Below are 24033 nucleotides of genomic sequence, written 5' to 3'. Positions count from 1 at the left end.
TGTTCATAAAGTTTTTGCCTACACCAATGTCTTCAAGAGTTCTACCTACTCTATCTTCCAGTAGATTTAGTGTTTCTATTTTAATATTAAGATGTTTGATCCAATTAGATTTTAGTTTAGTGATGGTGAAAGATACAGGTCTAGTTTTAATCTTTGACGTGTGGAAAGGCAGTTTTTCTGCACCGTTTATTAAAGAGGTTATCATTCTTCTAGTGAAAGTGTATGACTCCCTTGTCAAAGATAGGGTGGCTGAGTGTGTTTGGAGTTGTTTGTGGATCGTCTAATCTGTTCCATTGATCCTTTGGTCTGCTTTTTTTGCCAGTACCATGCTGTTTTTAATCACAGTAGCTTTGTAGTATAATTTCAAGTCAGGGATTGTGGTGCCCCTGCCTTGCCTTAATTGCCCAGAAATGCTTTTGCTACTCTAGGTATCTTACGGTTCCAAGCAAATTTTAGGATTGTTCCTCTAATTCTTTGAAATATGCTATTGGTATTTTATTTTACTTTTGGTACTGGGGATCGAACGCAGGACCTTGTGCTTGCAAGACAGGTGCTGTGCCACTGAGCTAAATCCCTGGCCAGCTATTGGTATTTTGATTGGGATTGCATTATATCTGTATAACAGTTGTGGAAGTATGGCTGTTTTCACTATATTGGTTCTTCCTACCCAAGAACAAGGGATATCTTTCCATTTTCTGTTACCGTCTTTGATCTCCTTTTTCAGAGTACTGTAGTTTTCAATATAAAGGTCTTTCACTTCCTTTGTTAGATTGATTCTTATGTATTTCACTTTTTTGAATATATTGTGAAAGGTGTGATTTCCACAATTTCTCTCTCAGTGAGTTTGTTATTTGTGTAAGGAATGGTATTGATTTTTAAGTGTTGACCTTCTATCCCGCTATGTTACTGTATTTGGTTATTAAATCTAGAAGTCTTTTGGTGGCGTTTTTGGGGTCTTCTATGTAGAGTATCATGTCATGTGCAAACAATGACAGTTTAAGTTCTTCCTTTCCTTTCTTTATTCCTTTTATTTCTCTTGTCTAATTGCTCTGGCTAATGTTTCCAGAAGTATATTGAATAAGAGTGGTGTGACATGCCGGGGATTTAGCTCAGTGGTTCTGCTGCCTGCCTTGCAGGCACAAGGACCCGAGTTTGATCCCCGGTACCACAAAAAAGAAAAGAAAAGAAAAGAAAAAAGAGTGGTGACAGTGGACATCCTTGTCTTGTTCCTGATTTTAGAGTGAAAGTTTTCAGTTTTTGTCCATTTAGTATGATGTTGGCTGTTGGTTTGTCATAGATGGCTTTTATCAGATTGAGATAAAGACTATCTATTCCAGTTTTCTGTAGGGTGTTGGACTTTGTCAAATGCTTTTTCTGCATCTATTGAGATGATCATATGGTGTTTCTTCTTGGCTGTGTTTTATATGGGCTATTACAGTTACCGATTTGTGCATGTTGAACCATCCCTGCATCTTTGGGATGAATCCTGCTTGGTCATGTTGTCTAATTTTCTTGATGATTTGGAGCATTCTGTTTGCCTGTATCTTATTAAGGATTTTTGTGTCTATGGTCATTCGGGAGATTGGCCGGTAGTTCTCTTTTTGTTGGTTGAATCCTTCTCTGGTTTTGGAATTAAGGTAATGCTTGCTTCCAGGAATGACTTGGAAGCATTTCTTCCTTCTCAATTTCATTGAAGAGTTTCAGAAGTAGCGGCATTAGGTCTTCTCTACATTTCTTGAAGAATTCAGCAGTGAATCTTTCAGGACCTGGACTTTTCTTTGTGGGTAGATTTTAGTATATGTGCTGCCGAAGTGAGCACTGTTGGTAGATTTTAAATTATATCTTCAGTTTCATTGGCTGATATTGGATTATTTAAAATTTTTATATCATCTTGGCAATTCATACAAATCTAGGATTATGTCCATTTTTTCTGAATTTTCCATCTTATTAGAGTACAGGTTCTCAAAGTAGGTACTGATGATCCTCTGGATTTCTGTGGGATTTGTTGTGATTTCAGCCTTTTCATTTCTAGTTGCATGGATTTGAGTCTTTTTTCCTTTTCTTTTATAAGGTTGGCTAAGGGTTTGTGTATTTTGTTTTATCCTTCAAAGAACCAACTCTTTGATTCATGGATGCTTTGTATTTTTTAGTCACAATTTCAGTAATTTCTGCTCTGATATTTATAATTTCCTACCTTTGGGTTTGGATTGCTTTTCTCGGACCTTGGGGAGCATCATTAGCTCATTTATTTGAGTTCACTCGGTTTTCCTGATGTGGCAATTCACCTCTATACACTTCCCTCTTCAGACTGCTTTCATTATGTTCCATAGGTTCCAATATGTCATACTATCATCATTGTTCGATTATAGTAACTACTTTCTTCATTAATTTCACCTGTGACCCTTTGAGCACTCAAGATCATTATTTAGTTTCCATATGTGTGCATAATTTCTGTTGTCTTTTGCCATTGCTTTCTAGTTTCATTATGATCTGCTAATATAGATGGGATAATTTTGATTCTTTTGCATTTATTTCTGCATGCTTTATGGGCTAGTATGTGGGCTGTTTTGGAGAAAGTCTCATGTGCTGCTGAGAAGAATGTGCATTTTGTTGGTTTTGGAAGGAATACCCTGTAGACATCTATTAAGTCTATTTGTTCGAAGGTTTGATTCAACTCTTTGACTTTTTTGTTGATTTTTTTTTTTGGTCTAGTTGATCTATCCATTCGGGACAGTGGGGTATTGAGGACCCCCATTACAACTACATTGGTGTTTATCTGACTTTTCTTGTCAATTAGTTTGTTTTATGAGGTTGGGTGTGTCAGTGTTTGGTATATATACTGTATGTTTATAATCATTATCTCTTCCTGTTGAATTGTTCCTTTAGCCAATATGTAGAGAAAGTGGATTTCAAACCAAAACTAACAGTAGAGGAGCATTTAGGTACAGAAACAGTCAAGAGTTTGGGTGCAGCTACGTCCTCTGAGAAAAGTGAGAGCTGGACCGCTCAGAGAAGCTGAATTGCCTATGGAACCAGCTTCTTATTAACCGGGGCTTTCTATAAAGTCTGTTGACCCAGACCACCTGTAGAGTTACAAAAGCCAGAGAAGCTCCAGGCAGCACCTGAAGAATGGAAACAGGCATCCTGACCCTATGTGTGAGGGAGATGACAGCCCCAGGTGGGCCAGGGTATTTTGAATCAAATGCCTGGGTGCCAGTTGGGCGGGCATGCGGACAGAACTCTGGTCGTGATTGGCTGCTGGTAACCAGGTGATGCAGGATGCATTCTAGTTGGCAAGTGCTGGCCTAGTCAGTTGGTCGGAGGTGGCCAAAGGAGAAAGAAGTCTGGCTTGATCTCTGGCAGTGGCTTTGGCTCTTAGCATTTGTGGGATCTCTGACCCCTTTAAATAAGCCAGATCACTGCCCCTCAGAAGACCAGTCAGCTTGGGGGGCTGGGGGGGGGGGGTTGTGAGGGTAAGGCCAGCCTGCTGGCCAGAGGGCGGGTGGAAGAACCGCAGAAGAGTCTGCTCTGCATTGCTGAGCTGCTCAAGTGGGACTGAGCCAAGGTGCAGTGGTGCCCCATGGGGAACATTCTGAGCTGTTGTGTGCGCTCCAGTGCCAGCCCCGAGCCAGGCCAGCGCACGGGGCCAGTGGAGCCAGACTGCGAGTCTGAGATTTCCGTGGGAACCAGGCATGGCCACCTCCCGTGCCACATCAGTGACCAGGAGAAGCCCCGAGGTAAGGAGGTGGTGGTGGGGACACTGTTTGGCTTAGGCGAAGCTCTCACTTTCCGAACCCTCAGGGCCCCGGGGGGCTTCTGGCTCCTCTGTTCCAGGGACTGGCTTTCTCAGGCCTGGTTTCGGGTGACTGTGCCTCGCTTTCCCACACTTACTCCTCCCTGTCTGTGAGGCCAGTGTCTTTCCCTGTCTACCCTAACATCCAGTTCGTGGCCCCTTTGGTTCCCAAATCCCATTCTGGACCCTTCATGTTAAGAGCTCTATTATACCTTGTCCTGTGGGACTTTATCAAGACTTGTTTGATCTATTCATTCGCGCCCTTTTCTCAGAATTCCAATATGCCAGTATTGGAGCCTCCCTCCCATCTCCCCGTCCTCACCTCAGTTGGTATCTAAGTGGCGGAGATAGGTCAGACCTGGTCCTGCCTTCCTCACACCAGGTAGGGATACTCTAGTGGTTCAGAGCCAGACACTTGAGGATTTCTTACGTAAATTCCAGTAGAGGAGTTTATGTGGTGTTCTTGTGTTGCCTCTATAGGTTTAGTCTTCCCGATGTAATTTTTTTTGGTACCGGGGATTGAATTCAGAACCTTGTGCTTGCGAGGCAGGCGCGGTGCCACTGAGCTAAATCCCTGGCCCCTTCCAAGTGTAGTTTGAACGTAGAAAGAGCAAAAATTTGGGGAGAGGGCCTTTAAATAGCTGAGAAAGATGTTAAATGTGCAAAAAGTTTCTTTTTTCCCCGAAAGAGTCTACCCATAGAGTTCTGGTTTCTTCTTGTTTCCCACTTTGACAAATAAATCTCCTGCCATGCTTCGGTCACGTAAAGGACTTTATTTATCTTGCCTGTTCTAAAGGAGAGGTGAGGTAGCTCATGAGATCGTGAGATTGTTGGTCTAAAGTTTCAAAAGAGAAAATAGGAATTGAGGGTTTAACGAGGAGGTGAGGCTTTGGGAGTTGAGGTGCCAGGCCCCACCAGCCCTGGAGTGTTTGTGGCCAGCCTTCTCCTTTCCTCCCCTCCTGCCAGTAGAGCCTGGCTCAGCTGCTAAGAATGTTAAAGAGAAAGAAGGGAACCTGCTGGAGAGAAGAGACAAAATGTTTGATTCTTACCTCTAGAATTTTGGACAGGAATCAGTGTAGGTAAAGATAATTGTGGGTAACAAGTTGGTTCTTGATAAAGACCTTTTTTTCTCTCTTTGAAGTGCTGGGGATTGTATACAAGGTCTTTGCACAAAGCTCTAGCCTTAGCCCTTTTTTGGGGGGGGGGGTTACCGGGGATCGAACTGTGGACCTTGTGCTTGTGAGGCAGATACTGGAACAACGGAGCTAAATCACTGGCCCCAGCCCTAACCCTTTTTTAAAAAATGTATTTTGAAACAAGGTCTCTGCATCACGAAGTTTCCCAGGCTGGGCTTCAACTTGGAGCTGGGTTTACAGGGTAACGCTGAGTCCTGTGTTGAATGCATGGCATCAGAAGATGTGTGAGTGTTGTCGACCCATTCGTTTCATTTCAGTCAGTGGCGGAGTTTATTTCATTACTACACAGGAAATGTCTTCTAGGTCTTCATTTTAAGTTTGGCTGGGCTCTCAGTTTCTTTGATAGGCTAATTAAGCCTCTTGTCGGACATGGCTTTGTAACTTCTCAGAGTACTGAAAAAATCATTAAAGAATGAATAAGTTCATGAACTATACCTTTAAACACAAAGCATCTAAGTACTTGTGAAAACTTACACTTTGCTTGATGGTGTAAAGTAGGCCCCTGATTGTTTTTATAAAAAAATTAGTAGAGCTGTCATGTATTGCAAACATGTACTAATAAAAAAGGGGAAACCCCAAATAGGATGTTTACATTATTGTTCATACTTTACAGCACGTTCTCATACGTTGACCATCTCATTGGGCCCTTCCAAATACAAAGGAAGCCTAGGTATAGCCTCTGTGTATTGCTGATTAATTAAGACACAAAGCAGGAAATGACTGTGTAAGATAGCTCTGGACAACTACTAGCTCAGGGTGACATAGAAGTGGTACATATGCCAAATTCAGTTCTTTATGAAAACCTTTTCAGAACGCATCTTGTATTTCATGCATAAGATAGGCCTTTCTCTTAGAAGTCACTCTGTGTTTCTTAGTCGTTTACGTGTGTGTGCAAAGCAGAGGCAGCAGTTACCTCTCTGTGTCATGTGTGTACGTTCATTTTAATGGATGAGATCAAAAGTAAAGTAACAGGTGGTCTGAGCTTGCTAGTGAAGCTGGGGTGCCTGTTTTTTATCCCACCCTCTTTCAATTTTATCTTCAGATACATAGTACCACATCTTGGTTTGGAAGGAGAGAGAGAGTGTGAGAGAGAGAGAGAGAGAGTGTGTGTGTGTGTGTGTGTGTGTGTGTGTGTGTGTTTTAAGCTGGTTCCTCTTATGTTGATACTTAATTTTCCTGGACTTCATTGAAAATTTGTCATTATAAAGGTGCCGATAGCTAAATGGCCCTTGCTGTAAACAATTTTTAATCATTTAATTAATTTGAAATTCAAATGGTAATATATTGATGCTTTTGTAGGAAGTGGTCCCAAATCCCTTCAGAAACTTTAGTCAGCCATGAAAGTCTCTGTCACTTTGTCGACATAACTTTATTTTTCCACATAACTAAGATTTTCTCATCTTCTAATAGATATGCCAAAAACGTGAATTTTTGTTGGAGTCTTTTACATAAGAATAGTTTTAGTGAACCTGTGGAAGGAATACCATGAAGAGCAATGAGTAGGCCTCAGTCAGTTTCTAGTGACCTGCATTGAAGTACATTAAAGTGGGTGATTCAAGCTCAGGTTAAACCCAGAAGCCTCATATTATGCGTATGCAAGATTCTAAGCATATTACCGGGAGGGGACAAAAGAAGGACTCTTAGGCCGTGTATGAAACAGTGAGTTAGATGGTAGTCACTACTAGTCATTCTCTTTTAATGTGTTGGCATGCATTTTGATTTTGTCAGGGTGAGGGCTGTGTGATTTGAGCATTGAACTCCCTTTTTAAAAAGTAGAATAATTTTTAACATGTTTAGGTTAAGGAAATATTGCTTAACTGTTATTATATCTGAATCTTGGCACAGTTTGTCACAAGATTGGTTAAGTAGCGTGAAGTCACTGAATAGGGTCATACCTGCCCGTGTGATGACTTTTATTACCTCAGGTAATAACACGAAAGTTACAAAAGTTTCGCTTTCACTAAGTGAATGATTCTCCCAGCTTAGTTCCAAGAATCAAAAGTACATGGAAATGGAGAAAAAGTAAAAGAAAAAAAAATCAGTTTACATCCAGGAAGAGTTTGTAGATCAGGAGATTGCATCTCTAAGCAGTCTTAAGTCTGCCTTGCTGAACAGCCACCAAACAAAATAGCTAACAAAACGCGGTCTCTTATTGAGTGCAGCTAGGATTAACCATGCGATCGGTTGTCTGCAGAATGTTTGCTGTTTGAAAATACTCGTTTCACTGAACTGGTATCTGACAGTGTATCCGTGATGCCAGGACAGCGCTTGCTCTCGACACTGATCCTGCAGTGTGGCAGTGTCAGCACAGAAGGGCGTGCTTATATTTCTGTGGGGTGAGTAGGACAGGGGAGGAGGGCATATTCGATTCATCTAAAATGTGCTTTAGATCGTTCAGGTGTAAGTTTAGAAAAATAAACCTAGGACATAGCCTATTTCATTCCATAGGTGTAGAGAGATTCTACATTTGGACAGTTCCCCAGGAGAATTCTTACATGCTTGCCTGTGTTTCTTTCCTATTCATAACTAAAAACTTTCTCAACACTACTAAACGATTAAAGGTGTCGTGTAGCTACTTTGAAGGCCATCTACTTGCCTACTGAAGTAAATCAGCACATCCTTTTCTTTTCCTCTGTAGATGGAGCTCTGGAATCAAACCCTGCTGACCATCTAAGGGCAAGCACAATTTTCCTGAACAAATTTCATGCAAACGGTAAGACACTACTTCTCCCCATCAAGGATAGGACTGAAAACCATTGCTGTTTTTTGTGCTACGTTAGACAGTATTTAGAAGAACTCATACGTTGGCTTCCATTTCTCAGCTTTCCGTATATTCACTTTACTTTTACTATGTGATTATACATTTTCTTTTAAATGTCACTGATTGAGAGCATGTGGCTTTATGTTAACGCATTTTGGCACTTTATCAGTACAGTAGACCACATGATTAAGATGCAGTCATGGATTTGTACTTATTTTTTCACACTTTTTGAGCTTTTCTCTAACTCCACAGAGGAGATTTTAAAGAGAAATGATAGGACTTAGTTAAACTTAGATTAGCATATCAACAAATTAAAAAATCATGTGTTCTATGCATATATATGGGAGGGAAGAGAGGGAGAGATATTGAATCATCTCCTCAACCCCATTCCCCACAGTGCTCTTACCCAGTGAGCCTGCCTCACAGCACATTTATGATTTATGGTGTTCTCAGAATTTTCAGCTATTCCAAACTTTTTCACCCTCATTTGAGAATTGGTGCAAACATGCTCCTCTGCTATTTCCTAGAAGGATAGCCGATGTGTGGAACGAGTATAAATTTCTCGTGTCCTATTTGCTTTAGGAATCAGATGTATGAACTTGTCTGCACCTCGACTTCTTTATCTTTTTTTTTTTTTTTTGGTACCAGGGATTGAACTCAGATCCTTGTGCTTGCGCAGCAGGCGGCGAAACCACTGAGCTAAATCCCTGGCCCACGACTTCTTTTTCTTAATGTTTGGTCAGTTCTTTTTCTGTTAAAAAACATATGTGACCAAAATTTTAGTTGATTTCAATGGTAAGAATTTAAGGAAGGTAGGTTCGATACTGCTTGGAGAGATGCAGCACAATGAAAAATGTTTTTTACCTGCATTTGCGTTGGTGTGCAATTTTCCTTCCTGAGCAGGTCATTTCTGGTTAGCATTGCTGTGTTTCTCCATTTCTTCGAGGGCCTAGGGCCTCTCCGGGGGGAGCATAGGAAGCCCGAGGGGCTGCCCTGGGCTCCCCTCTTCAGGGGAAGGAACGTGCCTGCAGCGGTGTTCAGAGGTTAGAGGGGAACGCAGAGGGCACTGTGGCCCCTGTTGCTCTTGGAGCATTTATCCTGTTAGAGCAAAATGAATTTGTGTGTGTGCCATTGACACTCTGCTCAGCTAGATCAGCACACTCATTTCAAGTCCAGGATTTAAGGTGGATTACTTTACAGTTGTTTAAAGACCCACTCATTTTTTAGCAACATATTTTCAGTGCAGTATCCTTGTAGACTCCCAGTCGGTGTTTCAGGATACTTCGGGAATTGTAGTGCAGCGAGAGTTCAGTGCTTAGCCAGAAACTGGTTCTTAGAGCTGTCTGCTGTTAGATGCTTGTAATTAAGCTGTATGGTAATGTACAATTATAAAGTACTATTTATTTACTCAAGAAAGTCTGTACAGTGGTTGAGATTTGCAATAAGTTAACGTGTTTTTTTTTTTAATTAGCTAAGTTTCTCATCTGGTCCAGCTTGTTTTATAGTTTTCTTTCATATAAGGAGAGTCTGTCATCTTTTAGGTTAAAAAAAAGGTATAACTAAGTTTTTGGTTTTTACTTTATGGAATTCATCTTGGCAGATGATTTATTTTTAAAAATAAAATAGATTTTTATTTCATTCTGTATGTTTGTAATCCATTGGATAATTAGTGGCCACTTCTATATACTTTTCTAAGACATTTGTATCAGAATGGATCAGTTTTTTTCTTTTTTTTTATTCTTAGCACGAGATCAGAGGAAAAGCAACTATATCAACCAAGTAAGTAAATAATTGGAAAGATAAGAAACTAAGAGTGAATCAAAATATTTCTGCCTTCATTTCTAAAAAATATAAAGAGGAGCCAGTCTGTTACCATGGACTTCTTTTTCTGCATTTTGTAAATCTCTTACATTTTCCTACAATGTTTTAAGTCTACTCAGGAAAGGCTTTGACTTAGTAATTTCCATTTTTGATGGGTTTTGATGTATAAGTTAATTACAGGAATGTGGATATAGAGTTAAAGATGCACTTGAAATATTTTGCCTTTATTTAGTCCCTTAAAAAAACAGTAGTAATCTATTTATTTTGGTACTGGGGATCAATCTGAGGACCTTGTGCTTGCCAGGCAGATGCGGCCCCACTGAGCTACATCCCTGGCATGAGTAAACTATTGAATACATCAGTTTTTAGCACTATTTATTATTTTTCTGTCATTAACAGTTGAATGTTTGGCTTCCTCTTTCCACCATGACCTTATTCTCCCCTCTTTCCTTGCAATGTACCAGATTGTATTAAATTAAATAACAAATTGGTATTTACATTGTGACTATTGTTCACTGCTGAGTTATGCAATAATAGTCCCACTGCGCTGCCTCTTTGTACACCTTTAATTCTTTCTCTTAAATATTTCTGAGGCCTGAGCAGTTCTGTACTTCTCCTGCATGATCCCCTTCCCCTAAGCAATGTTAGTTCACAAAGTCAAGTACAGTAAGAAACCCCAGCTGGTCTTTCTATTTTTTTTTTTAATTCTTTTATTGGTATACTTTAGGTATACAGTTCGTTTACATTTATCATTGGGCGTTTGTACCTGTACATGATATATCTTGGTTCTTATTTTTTTCCCATTACCTGTGGGCCCTTCACCTCCTCCACCCTTTCCCTATTTACATAGATTTCATTTCCTTTTTTTTTTTCTTTTCTCATAGTTTTTCCTTTCCCTCTTTTCCTTTCCCCTTCCCCTCTCTTCATTCGTTTGTCTTTGGACCTTTTTTCCTATTTCAAATTATCAATTATTCATTTTAATCATTTTAACCCTTGTTTACACTATCAGTTTCTCACACTAGAGAAACTATTCGGTATTTACACGTGTGTCCTATTTATTTCACTTAAGAGTATGGCCTGGATATGCATCCACTTAGCTATAAATGACTCTAGTTTTTCGTTCTTTGTGGCTGAATAGTACTCCATTTTATTTTAAAAAACCACATTTTTTAATCCAGTTTCCAGTTGATGGGCACTTGGGCTGCTTCCAAGCTTTAGCCATTACAAACTGTGCTGCTATGAATATGGGTGCACATATATCACTGTGGTATGATTCTTTTAATTCTTTTGGGAAGATACCCAGCAGGGGAAGAGCTGGGTCAAATGGACCTCTAGTCCTAGTTCTCTGAGGTGTCTCCATACTGACTTCCCCAGTGGTTGCACCCGTCTGCACTCCCACCAACAATGAAGAAGGGTTCCTTTCTCCCCACAACTCCGCCAGCATTTGTTATTTGTTGATTTGATAGCCTCCATTCTTTCTAGGGTGAGGTGGAATCTCAGTGTTGTTTTCATCTGCATCTCTCGAATGGCGAGTGATGTTGAACATGTTTTCATGTATTTGTTTGCTGCTTTTACTTCCTTGTCTGAGAAATGTCTGTTCATTTCAGATGCCCATATTTGAATTGGGTCTTTGAATTGAGGGGGTTGTCTGTTAGCTCTGTTGGTGGTTTCTTTTACAGTGCAGAAGCTTTTTAATAAGATGAGATCCCAGTTGTTGATTCTTTCTGCTAGTTCCCGTGCTGCTGAGGTTTTGTTCATGAAGTCTTTTCCTATGCCAGTGTCTTCAAAAGTTCCACCTAACTTTTATCTTCCAGCAAGTTTAGTGTTTCTGTCTTAATATTTAGATCTTTAATCCATTTTGATCTTAGTTTAGTGCATGGTGATAGGTATGGGTCTAGTTTTAATCTTTGGCAGGTTGAAGTCCAGTTTTTCCAACACCATTTATTAAATAGGCTATCTTTCCTCCGATGATGGTGGTTGGCTCCTTTGTCAAAGATGATGTGGCTGAGCATGTCTGGAGCTGTTTCTCCATCTTCTAATCTATTGCACTGATCCTCGGGTCTGTTCCTTTGTCAGTACCATGCTGATTTTATCACAGTAGCTTTGTAGTGTAGTTTCAAGTTGGCGATTGTGATACCCCCAGCCATGTCTCTGTTGCCTACAATTGCTTTAGCTATTCTAGGTCTCTTCTGGTTCTAAATGAATTTTTGGATTGTTTTCTCTAGTTCTATGAAGTATATTGTTGGAATTTCAATTGGCATTGCATTGACTCTATATAGCAGTTTTGGAAGTATGGCCATTTTCACTATATTGGTCCTTCCTACCCAGGAGCAAGGGATGTCTTTCCATTTTCTTGTATCCTCTTCGATCTCTTTTTTCAGAGTGCTGTAGTTTTCAGTGTAGAGGTCTTTTGCATCCTTTGTTAGATTGATTCCTAGATATTTCACTTTTTTGGATGCTATTGTAAAAGGAATTGGTTCCCTAATTTGTGTCTCAGTGAGTCTGTTATTTGTGTACAAGAAGGCTATTGTTTTTTGAGGGTTGACCTTGTATCCACCTACTCTACTGAATCTGTCAATTAAGTCTAGAAGTCTTCTGGTGGAGTTTTTTGGATCTTCTATGTAGAGTATCATGTTGTCAGCAAATAATGACAGTTTTAACTTCTTCCTTTCCTATCTTTATTCTTTTTCTTTCTTTCTCTTGTCTAATTGCGGTGGCTAATGTTTCCAGAACTATATTGAACAGGAGTGGTGATAGTGGGCATCCTTATCTTGTTCCTGATTTTAGCATGAAAGTTTTCAGTTTTTGACCATTTAGTAGGATGTTGGCTCTTGGTTTTTCATAGATAGCCTTAATCAGGTTAAGATAAATACCTTGTATTCCAGTTTACTGTAGGGTGTTTATCATGAATGGGTGCTGGATTTTGTCGAATGCTTTCTCTGCATCTATTGAGAAAATCATATGGTTTATGTCTTTGACTCTGTTAATATAGTGTATTTCATTTATTGATTTACGTATGTTGAAGCGGACCTGCATCCCTGGCATAAATCCAACTTGGCCAGGGTGTGTATGATCTTCTTGATGCCCCTCTGTATTCTGTTTGCCAGTATCTTGTTGAGGATTTTCGCATCTGTGTTCATTAGGGAGATTGGCCTGTAGTTCTCTTTTTGGGTTGGGTCTTTCCCTGTTTTTGGAATCAAAGTAACACTTGTTTCCAGGAATGAATTTGGAAGTATTGCTTGCCTTTCAATTTCCTTGATGAATTTAAAGAGTAATGGCATTAATTCTTCTTTAAATGTCTTGTAAAATTCAGCAGTGAAGCCATCCGGACCTAGGCTTTTCGTTATTGGTAAATATTTTATTACATTTTCAATTTCCCTCATTGTAATTGGAGTGTTTAGAATTTCTTTATCTTCTTCATTTAACTTTGGCAGTTCGTATGTATCTAGGAATCTGCCCATTTCTTCTGTGTTTTCCATTTTATTGGAGTAGAGGTTCTTGAAGTAGGTGTTGATGATCCTGTGAATTCCTGTTGGATCTGCTGTGACTTCAGCTTTTTCATCCTTAATTGCATATATTTGTGCCTTTTCTTTTCTTTTTTGATAAGGTTGCCTAAAGGTTTATCAGTTTTATTTATTCTTTCAAAAAACCAACTCTTTGATTCATTGATTTTTTTTTGTATTGTTCTCTTAGTCTCCATTGCATTGATGATTTCTGCCCTGATCTTTATAATTTCCTCTCTTGTATGAGCTTTGGATTTGTTGTGCTCTTCTTTTTCTAGGAGCTTGAGGTTCTGCATTAGGTTATTTATCTGAGTTTTCTCTGTTTTCCTAATGTGGCCATTCACCGTTATGAATTTCCCACATAGAACTGCTTTCATTGTGTCCCATAGATTCCTGTATGTTGTACTGGCATTTTCATTTACTTGTAGAAACTGTTTGATTTCTTCTTTACTTCTGTGACCCATTGGTTGTTCAAGAGGGTGTTATTCAGTTACCATGTGTGTGTTGGGGTTTTGCGGTTTCTTATGTTATTGATCTTCAATTTTTTGGCACTGTGGTCTGATAATATACAGGGGGTAACTTCAATTCTTTTACATTTACTTAGACATGTCCTATGAGCTAGCATGTGGTCTATTCTGGAGAATGACCCATGTGCAGCTGAAAAGAATGTGTATTCCGATTTTATGGGGTGGAACACTGTAAACCTCTATTAAGTCCATTTGTTCAATAGCTTGGTCCAGTTCTCGAATTTCCTTGTTAACTTTTTGTCTAGACGATCTGTCTATTTGTGATAGTGGGGTATTGAGGGCCCCCACTACAATTGTGTTAGTGCTTATTTGGTTTTTCATGTCTATTAACATTTGTTTTGTATAGTTGGGGGCATTCGTATTTGGTGCATATATATTTAGGATTGTCATCTCTTCCTTTTGCATTGTTCCCTTCACAAGGATGTAGTGACCATCTTTGTCTCTCTTAATTAGTTTTGGTTTGAAATCTAGTTTGTCTGCAAATAAGATTGCTACCCCTGCTTTCTTCTGGGTTCCGGTGGCATGGAGAACTGTTTTCCATCCTTTTACTTTCAGTCTATGAGTTTCTTTTTTGAGTTAGGTATGTTTCTTGTATACAGCATATTGCTGCATTTTCCTTTTTAATCCAGTCTGCCAGTCTATTTCTTTTGATTGGTGAATTGAGGCCATCAACATTGAGGTTTATAAGGGATAGATTTTTTTTTTTTTTGGTACTGGGAATCGAACTCGGGTCCTTGCGCTTGCACAGCAGGCGGCGAAACCACTGAGCTAAATCCCTGGCCCAATAATTGATAGATATTGATTTATCCTTGTCATGATGTTTTACTTTTGTCGACTCTTTTATTTCTTATTTTTCCCCTTTTCACTTTAGTTTCTTACCTTGCCTGTTGGCTTCCCTCTGTTGGGCCTCATGGAGTTGTGGCCTTCATTGCTTTTTTCTAGCATATTGTTTAGAATTGCTTGTAGTGCTGGTTTGGTGGTCATGAAATTTCTCAGGTGTTCTTTGTCGTTTGAGAATCTAATTTCCCCGTCAATTTTGAAAGATAATTTTGCAGGATACAACAGTCTAGGTTGGAAGTTACTTTCTTTTAGGGTTTGAAATACTCCACTCCAGGCTCTCCTTGATTTGAGGGTTTGTGTTGAAAAGTCTGCTGTGATTCTGATGGGCTTTCCTCTGTAGGTGACTTGTTTCTTTTCTCTTAACTGCTTGTAGGAGTTTGTTTTTCTGTTGGGTTTCTGGGATCTTGACTATTATATGTCTAGATGTAGATTTTTTTTGATCATGGCTAGTTGTAGTTCTATATGCCTCACTTATCTATATGTCCAACTCTTTACCTCTGTCTGGGAAGTTTTCCACTATTACTTCTGTGAAGTTTTTTTATGTCAATTGTGCTTTCTCCTGTTTTTTGATGGACTCCTATCAGTCTTATGTTATTCTTCTTTGCATCATCTAGCAGTTGTTGGATTGATTTCTCATGGTCCCTTACTATTTTTTAAAAAATCTCTATTTTCATGGTCTCTAATCATGATCTTCTCTTCTATATCTGATATTCTATCTTCAGATTCCCTTAATCTGCTGTGGGTACTTTCAATAGAGTTTTTGATCTCCTGAATATATGATTGAATCTGTTTCATGGATTGCAGCTCTTTCTTCTGTTGGGCGACCATGGTTTCCATTTCTCTCTTATGCTGGGTATTCATGGCTTCCAGCATGTTTCTGAGCTCATCTATTTTTTGTTATCTGTTTCTGTTCTAGATCCTCTAATCATGTCTTTCACTCTGCCCACCATCTCTGTAGATACCTGGGAGATTATTTCCGCTTTGAATTTTTCCTAGAGCCTCATTCATCTGTTTTGTTACTTCCTGTGCTATCAGTTCAGGGTATCCAGGTGGTTGGTTATGGGACTTTTCCATCTCATTTCCCCCAGGATTTACCCTTGGTGGGGTGGAAGTCTGAGTTTGTGTCTTGCTTAAATGTCTTCTCATTTTTGTTTTTGGTACTGTCCTTGGTTTAACTCCTGGGTTGATAGTTTGAAGTTGCTTATTGTAGGTATCTTTGTTGCCTGTAATCAGAACCCTTATGGAATGATTGCTTCTCAGAGGTGTCTTCCAGATACAGCTGGTCTTTTAAGTTTTGAGTCTCTAATGACTGTAAGGCTATCTCATTTTCCTTGTATTAGGAAGGTTCATTGACTAGATCAGTCACAACACGTTAGCCCAAGTGATGCAGTCAGCAACACCATTGCATCAAGTACATCTTCAAAAATGACATTTTGTTGTAGTTATTAATCTATCACCTTTAGCTGTGAGAATTAAATCAAGATCGAGGACCAACCCAGCATATAGTGAATAAACTCTTCAATATAACAACTTTACCCTTTGTGATGGGGAGTTCGAAGGGGTTTGAGAGGGAGGGACAGATGGGAAGAAGGATAGGGGAAGGTTAGCAGTGTGGCCAGAGGACACAGGTGAGAAGGAAAAAGAGAATACTAGGAAAATAAAGAAGAACTCCGAATGAGGACCAAAACAGGGACAAAAAGGGAAGATGAACAATGTGGGAGAGCACGAGAGTGAGTGGAAGACAGAAAGGAAAGAGAAAACAAGAAGAAAATAAAAGAAAAAAAAGGAGAGAAAAACAAATATTTGCAAAGAGTAGGAAAAAAATTAAAGATAAGAGGAGCAAAAAAAAAAGAAAAAAATAAACTAATAATACTAATTTTGGGAATAAAAAAATAAAATGAATATGAAGGGCCTCTTTCAGGGTATGTCTCTGCTGTCACAATAGACAGTGTGGGTAGCAGTATGCAGATAGAAGTCAATGAGTCTCAGCGAGCTAGTCGCAGACCCGTGAGATTCAGGCAGATTTCTGGCTGCAAGTCCCAAGTTGAGCTCCCTGTCCTCCTGCAGGGTTGAACTCTGCAGAGTTGTATTGCAGGTTCCAGCTGCCCTTCCCCTGAAGATAGTCCCTGTCCTGATGGGAGGTGAAGATGACTCCAACTTACCCAGTTCAGTGGTCTGGTGGTCCAGTGTCCTCTGCGTCTTTGTAGTGTGGAACCAGTTGACGGTGCATGGAAGAGGCCGGGCACGGGGGCGGCGGGGGGGGGATCCAGTGGATTGCTGACTTGCTATGGCGTCCTGGTCTTTCTGTTTTCAGTCTTCCTTTTTTTGTGGCGAGGGAGGAATTAATTTCCTATTTTCAATTGGGCAGTGTTCTTAGCAGCCACCCCCATGTTAGAACATTTCTCGCATGCTTATCAAGATATTTTCCATGTCTTAAAACACAGCTGTCTCATTTTCTCCCTGAGGCTGCCCTCGTTAAGTCTTTCCTACCTTAGTAAGGCTGGCTTTCCCTTAGGCCTGCTGTCTCGATCTTTCTCTGGGATGTCTCCGTGAAGTCATCTGGTTCTTGTATAACTGCTGTCCTCACTGTCCTGGATTCTTTTGTTTCCTCTGTCTTGCTGCACTCCCCTGTGTTACTGGAACACATTTTGCTGGAGAAGGAGGCCATACCGATGTGGGGGTTTTTTTGGTACAGGGGATCGAACTCGGGACCTTGCACTTGCGAAGCAGGCGGCAGAACTACTGAGCTAAATCCTCGGCCATATCGATAATTTGAAAGATCTAACCAGGAAGGAAACCCCTCCTACTTAATGGAACATACACTTGTAGGTTGAAGCTAATTTTCACAATGGTCTTCTTATTCCTAGTGTTGGTCTTAACTCTGTTGCCATCCTGTTATACGCATGATAAATAACTAGTTCTAGCCAGCTCCCGGAAGCTTTTGGTATCTTCTCTATCTCTGGGATGCTGAAAGAACACAATAAGTTTTGTTACTGACTTTTCATCTTATTGGGATGGCCATTAAGGTCTGCACTCTGCCTCCTTCTCTTTTAATTCTTGGTATTTTCTCCAATTTTTTCTTATAGTTTGGTTATCCAGATAGTGTGCCTGTCAGACTAGTATTTCTTCGCTAATGTCAAATTTCCATCCCCTTTCCATTTTCTGGTGTTTCCTTTGGCACTGATTATGTACTAGAGACTCCTTGAGTTTGTGCTTTGATTGAACCTTGTATTGAAATGTTTTAAAGTTTTCATTTGCTGCTGAATTTTGAGAACTCCCACAAATTCCTTTGTCCCTGTTGCTCTTGCTGAAGGCTTCCCTGAAGTGTGTGGCTGTCCCGGCATTCTCTGGTTGGAAATACTCTATGTGCACAAGACTTTTTGTTAACTAATGGGCCTCACTGCAAGAATTTGGCAGCAAAGCTAGCTCTTCATTGTTGGACCCTAGTATATTATCTGGGACCGGGTCGCTGGGGCAGTCTGATTTCTTCAGAGAAGAAGCACCCGGCCTTCTACCTGGGGAGTACAGTCAAGGCAGCCTGGTTTCCAGAAATTGTTTGGTGTACAGTTTTCCCCTGTTATTTTCCAGTTTTAGTCTTGATACACTTGGCATCTGCAGGGCTGTCAGATTTAGTATCTCTAGAATATAACATCTGCATTCTGCAGTGATGGGAACAGGTTTGCATGTTTATTTCTTACGGTTCTTCTTGGCCTCTGTTTCGCATTTTACTCCAAGGTGCTGTGTGCTTCTGAGTTGGGAACCTGCTGTGGGTTCTGCCGGACAAACTGGCTGGCTGTTTCTGACCCAATCACTTTCCATAGGCACCAGAATTGTGCCCCAACTGAATGAAGGTAGATGGGGTCAAATGTGCAGGACATGGAGGAAGAAAACGGCAGTGTAGGCAGGAGCAGGATGGATGAGACCGGAATGTGTCCTGATGTGTATCACATGGCTTAGAGCATAAAATTAATAAAACCTTGAGTGGCTGAGGCTTTCCATGGGAGTAATGTAATGGGAGTAATGTCTACCTAAAAATGAACTGAATGTTCAAGTCCCAAGGTTGTTTCTGTCATCTGTGTTAGATGTGAGGGAATCTTAAAGATTCTGCACTCTTGGTAAGGGGACAGGCGCAGAGACCCCCATGGCCCTGGCGTGTTCGTAACTGAGCAGCCCTGGCACAGAGTCCTTTGACTCTGACACATTTGTTTCATCACACTAACACACTCATGTAAGTTAACTAATCAATCAAGTACTAGGCTTTTGTTTGCTGATATTGTGCCAGTATTAATTTAAGGCATTGCATTTTCTTCTGGTTACTGAATAGTAGAAAGAGAAAATCTCTAAAATCTTACTTTACACTTGTTATAATATTTATAAAGGGATTCACACTAAATGCTTGTCAGGTTTGATGATAGGTACCATACCAAGGGCAGCACTGTATAACCCATTCCTCGAGCATCCCTGGAAGTCAAGGGCCTCTGCAGAGCCATACGCATGATACTACTCTCAAACAGTTTGTACAGTGTAAGAAACATCTTAGTGGTTTGTCATTTGACATTTTAAGCAAGGGAAAACTCCCACCTTTTATGGTTTTAACTTACTGTGACATTCTCTTCTACTTTCCTTTCCCTTCAGGAATCTCCAGGGCAGCTTATTGGGATGTATAGCTCCTGCTCAAGGATATTTCTAGATGACAGCACACTCAGCCTGCCTAGTTGTATAAACATGATGGAGTGGTGAGTACAGGAGGTTGCAGAGGCCCAAGTGATGGACTCCCACTGATAAATCATCCCAGCAGTGCTGGGTAATTTCAGCCATGTGATTATCCTCCTCTATGCTCAGTTTAAGACACTGGGGGCAACTATATATATATATATATATATTGATTTGAAGAGGCTAAATGTGAATTTTCAGTTTTTGTTTTAGTCTCAGACTGCATGGTAGAAGGGAACACCAGTTAGCAAATAAAGAATCCTGGGAAAAATGTACTTCTTTATTTCATGCTTTTATGTTAAACTTAAAGAGAAGAGGTGCTTTCTATTGGATGTTTCTAGAAGAAACAATTAGTTCTGTGTGAGTTACAGGCCTAAAACAGTGTCTAGTACTTTAGAAATGAGTCTCGGAAGAAGGGACAGCCTTTCTTCTGTCGGTGCCGCAGTATATCAGCATTTGAATGCTCTCCATCGTATGTGAGCAGCTCACCAGTATCATAAACTCAGCACCATAACAAATGAAAGATACAAAGTTTAGAAAGCAGGATGCTTCATTGGAAAGGGAGAAAAAGGAGAAGATAGATAGCTGCCCTGACAAGAATCAGGGCAGGGGGCTCCGGAAAGATGGAGGACCTGTGGCCTTTGTTCTTGGCTGCTTTTATTGGGTGCCAAGGACTCTTTGCCTACCTGGAACTTGCCATAACCCAACTGGTTCCCTGGGCGGTCTTGGCATTAGACTGAGCCCCCTTGCCTCCGTCATTGTCATTTCTTGAGGGGAGGGGTCCATGTAACTTCTGTCTATTTGTCCTTGAACAGTGTCTTATCTCCAGGGTGGCAGGTGACTGGCTGGGAGGTGCATATTCATGGTTAGTTTAGAGTTAGTAAGGGGAGGTGTGGGTCTCTGTTGTAGTAGTTATATAGTGGCCCTAGAGTGGATACGAGTGTGTGTGTGTGTGTCTGTGTGTTAGTTCACCCCTGTATACACTGAATAGAGCTTTCCCCAGAGTTAGCCAGCCCCCCTCCACCTTCTGCTTCCCCTGCATTCTATTGGAAGCAGAGAGGGACGGCTGGCCTTGGCTTTGTGCACTTGGCTTTCTCTGTCCTCTGCTTGTCAGCTCTTCTCTGGTTTTGGGTGCAAGTTCCAAGGCCATTTGGTGCCTTTCTTTTGAAGTGTTTTTTCTTTTCTCTACCCTTGAGCTTGAGACTGTTCTCAGGGGAATTTTCCCAGTAAAGTTTTAACTCCTTCTAGTTAGGATTAGCCAGAAAACCTAATGAGCCCCCTATTTTATTCTTTCCCTGCCTACAGACCCCTTTCCCCTACACTGATGGGTCACAATCAGAGATATGCAATGAGAAGACCCTGACAGGAATCTTTCAACCTTATTAAAAGCCAGGTGCAGAACTTCCCCACCGAGTTGGGGTTCTCCAGGGAACATTATCCATGTCCCTTGGGGTTATGAGTTTTGGTTTTCAGAATGTAGCTTATATTTCTTTAGAATGTTAATGCCCTTATCCTTCATTTCACTTTTTCAGTCAAAAAATGTAAATAACATAAGAATTTAATTTTGTTTCTCATGTGTCAGCTTTTCTTTTTAGCTGATCATCAGCACAGTGGTGCCTTGGTTCACAAACTTAATTCTTTGCACAGTTCTGGTCAAAAACCGAATTGGATGAAAGCTAATCAAATTCTTTTTTTTTTTTTTTTTTGGCACGGGGGATCGAACTCGGGACCTCGTGCTTACAAGGCAGGCGCCGGAACCACTGAGCTAAATTCCCAGCCCCAGCTAATCAAATTCAATGGTTAGGTCTAATGTTGACCTGACCTTATGGGGAAATTTGATTCAGTTCTCATTCAATTTACTTTACACCAGAATTGTAGAAAGAATTAAGTCTGTGTACTGAGGTACCACTGTAATTTCTACTTGTATTAAAAACTACAAGTTCACATACCTGGTGTATTTTTCTCTCACATTTACAATAGTAATTGAGATCAAATTGTGTTTCAGCAAAACCTCAGCACTATGCCTAAGTTTTGAAATTTGGCATCTATCAAGTAATTACTGAATGTTTATATTCAGCCAGCACCCCAAATTCATGACTGAAAAGCTGCTCTGCTTTGATAGGGTTGCCAGTTTCTTTTGCATTAAAACCCTTGTAAAGGTTCAATGTATAATTCAGCCTAGAGTTTTAAAGAGCAACGTTCCTCAATTCACACTTGTTTTTCTCCCCATCTTAGTCTAATGTTTAGAATTTTGCTTTGAAGTACAGTAAGTTTTAGTTGGCTTTCATTGTGTTTTGTTAAATCATTGTGTGCACTACTTTTCAAATAAATATTTAATAATAGGACAAGTAGGCATTTAGGAAAATTTTAAAAAATGTTTATCATGGGGTAATAGTTCCTTGTTCTCATGAATACACTTGTTTTTTTTGGTACCGAGGATCAAGCTTGGGACCTTGCGTATTTAAAGAAGGTGGAGGAACTACTGAGCTAAATCCCCAACCCAATAGCTCATTGTTCTCAATAAAATGGGTAAACCTTATTAGAATCAGTTACACAACTATTTCAAAATACGTGTCTGCAAACACATGCATTTTCCCCACCTGCACCTTCCCATCGATCTATGGGCACTTGGAAGCTCTAGGAAATCAGGGATGAAGGCAAGGTGTAATAATACACACAAAAGCATTCCCGGTGATTCTGACCCAAACTCTTAAGTCATTGGCAAACTTCATTGCATGTTGGAATCACCCAGGGTAACATTAAAGTACTCTTTGGTCCAAATTGTACCCTGTGGCACTTAATCAGAGTGTCTTGAAGTAAAATTCAGGACAGCTTTTTTCTTTGCTTGTGCAGCAGGCAGAGAAACCACTGAGCTAAATCTCTGGCCCTATTGGTACATTTTAAATATACAATACATTTACATTTATCATTGGATGCTTGTACCTGTACACGCTGTATCGTGATTCTTATTTTTTCCCCATTCCCCTGCCCTCCCTTGACCCCCTCCACCCTTCCCTATTTACAAAGACTTTGTTTCTACTTCTTCCTTTTCTCCTAATTTTTCCTTTCCCTTCTTTCCTTTCCCCTTCCCCTCCCACTTCCTCTACTCCTTTGTACCTTTTCTTCCTATTTCAAATAATCAGTTATTCATGTCAAGCATTTTAATCCTTATTTACACTTTCAGTTTCTCACACTAGAGAAACTATTTTGTTTTTTGGGTACTGGGCCTCGAACTTGGGTCCTTGTGCTTGTGAGGTAGGTGATGAAACCACTGACCTAAATCCCCGGCCCGAAACTATTTGGTATTTACACGTGTGTCCTATTTATTTCACTTAAGAGTATGTCCTCAATATGCATCCATTTAGCTAAAAATGTCTCTAGTTTCTCATTCTTTATGACTGAGTAGTACTCCATTTTAAAACCACACTGTCTTTATCCAGTTTCCAGTTAATGGGCACTTGGGCTGTTTCCAACCTTGCACTATTACAAACTGTGCTGCTGTAAACATGGGTGCACATATATCGCTGTGGTATGATTCTTTTAATTCTTTGGGGAAGATACCCAGCACCCAGCAGGGGAATAGCTGGGTCAAATGGGACCTCTAGTCCTAGTTCTTTGAGGTATCGCCATACTGATTTCCACAGTGGTTGCACCAGTCTGCACTCCCACCAACAATGGAGAAGAGTTCCTTTCTCCCCACACCCCTGCCACATTTATTATTGGTTGATTTCTTGATAGCAGCCATTCTTTCTGGGGTGAGGTGGAATCTCAGCATTGTTTTCATCTCCATCTCTCAAATGACCAGCGATGTTGATTATTTTTTCATATGTTTATTTGCTGCTTTTACTTCTTTGTCTGAGAAATGTCTGTTCATTTCAGATGCCCATTTTTGAATTGGATCTTTGAATTTGAGGGGGTCTTATTTTTTTCAATTCTTTATGTATTCTAGATGGTAGTCTTTTGTCTGAGGTACTGCTGCTAAAACATTTTCCCACATTGTAGGTTGTCTGTTAGCTCTGTTGGTGGTTTCTCTTGCAGTGCAGAAACTTTTAATAAGATGAGATCCCAGTTATTGATTCTTTGTGCTAGGTCCCATGCTGCTGAGGTTTTGTTCATAAAGTCTTTTCCTATGCCAATGTCCAGAGTTGTATCTCATTTATCTTCCAGCAAGTTTAGTGTTTCTATTTTAATATTTAGATCTTTCATCCACTTCGATCCTAGTTTAGTGCATGGTGATAGATACGGATCTAGTTTTAATCTTTGGCAGGTTGAACTCCAGTTTTTCCAACACCATTTATTAAAGAGGCTATCTTTCCTCCAATGAGGGTGTTTGGCTCCTTTGTCAAAGATGAGATGGCTGAGTGTGTCTGGAGCTGTTTCTGCATCTTCTAATCTGTTGCATTGATCCTTGGGTCTGTTTCTTTGCCAGTACCATGCTGTTTTTATCACAGTAGCTTTGCAGTGTAGTTTCAAGTTGGGGATTGTGATAACCCCTGCCATGTCTCTGTTGCCCAGAATTGCTTTTGCTTTTCTAGGTCTCTTCTGGTTCTAAATGAATTTTTGGATTGTTTTCTCTAGTTCTGTGAAATACATTGTTGGACTTTCAATCAGCATTCCATTAAATCTATATAGCAGTTTTGGAAGTATGGCCATTTTCACTATATTGGTTCTTCCTACCCAGGAGCAAGGAATGTCTTTCCATTTTCTTGTATCCTCTTTGATCTTGTTTTTCAGAGTGTTGTAGTTTTCAGTGTAGAGCTCTTTTGCATCCTTTGTTAGATTGATTCCTAGATATTTCATTTTTTTGGATGCTATTATAAAAGGAATTGGTTCCGTAATTTTTCTCTCAGTGAGTCTGTTATTCGTGTATAAGAAGGCC

General features: G+C 40.2%; 1 protein-coding gene across 1 annotated transcript in view; it reads left to right on the top strand.

The window, feature by feature from the left end:
* The first annotated feature begins 3517 nt into the window (after positions 1-3517).
* The window catches only part of LOC147821415 (cyclin-Y-like protein 1), a 35625-nt gene continuing 15109 nt past the window's right edge, over positions 3518-24033 (top strand). Inside the window, exons 1-4 of the mRNA XM_087200314.1 lie at positions 3518-3737; positions 7628-7702; positions 9495-9529; positions 19077-19177. Coding sequence (XP_087056440.1) covers positions 3581-3737; positions 7628-7702; positions 9495-9529; positions 19077-19177 — 368 coding nt within the window. The 5' untranslated portion in view covers positions 3518-3580. The remainder of the gene's footprint in view (positions 3738-7627; positions 7703-9494; positions 9530-19076; positions 19178-24033) is intronic.

The sequence above is a fragment of the Heterocephalus glaber genome, unplaced genomic scaffold (assembly GCF_053883595.1).
Source record: "Heterocephalus glaber isolate CG9 unplaced genomic scaffold, H.glaber_assembly_v1.0 deba00001737, whole genome shotgun sequence".
Lineage (NCBI taxonomy): Eukaryota > Metazoa > Chordata > Mammalia > Rodentia > Bathyergidae > Heterocephalus > Heterocephalus glaber.
This window is presented reverse-complemented; position numbering and strand designations above follow the sequence as displayed.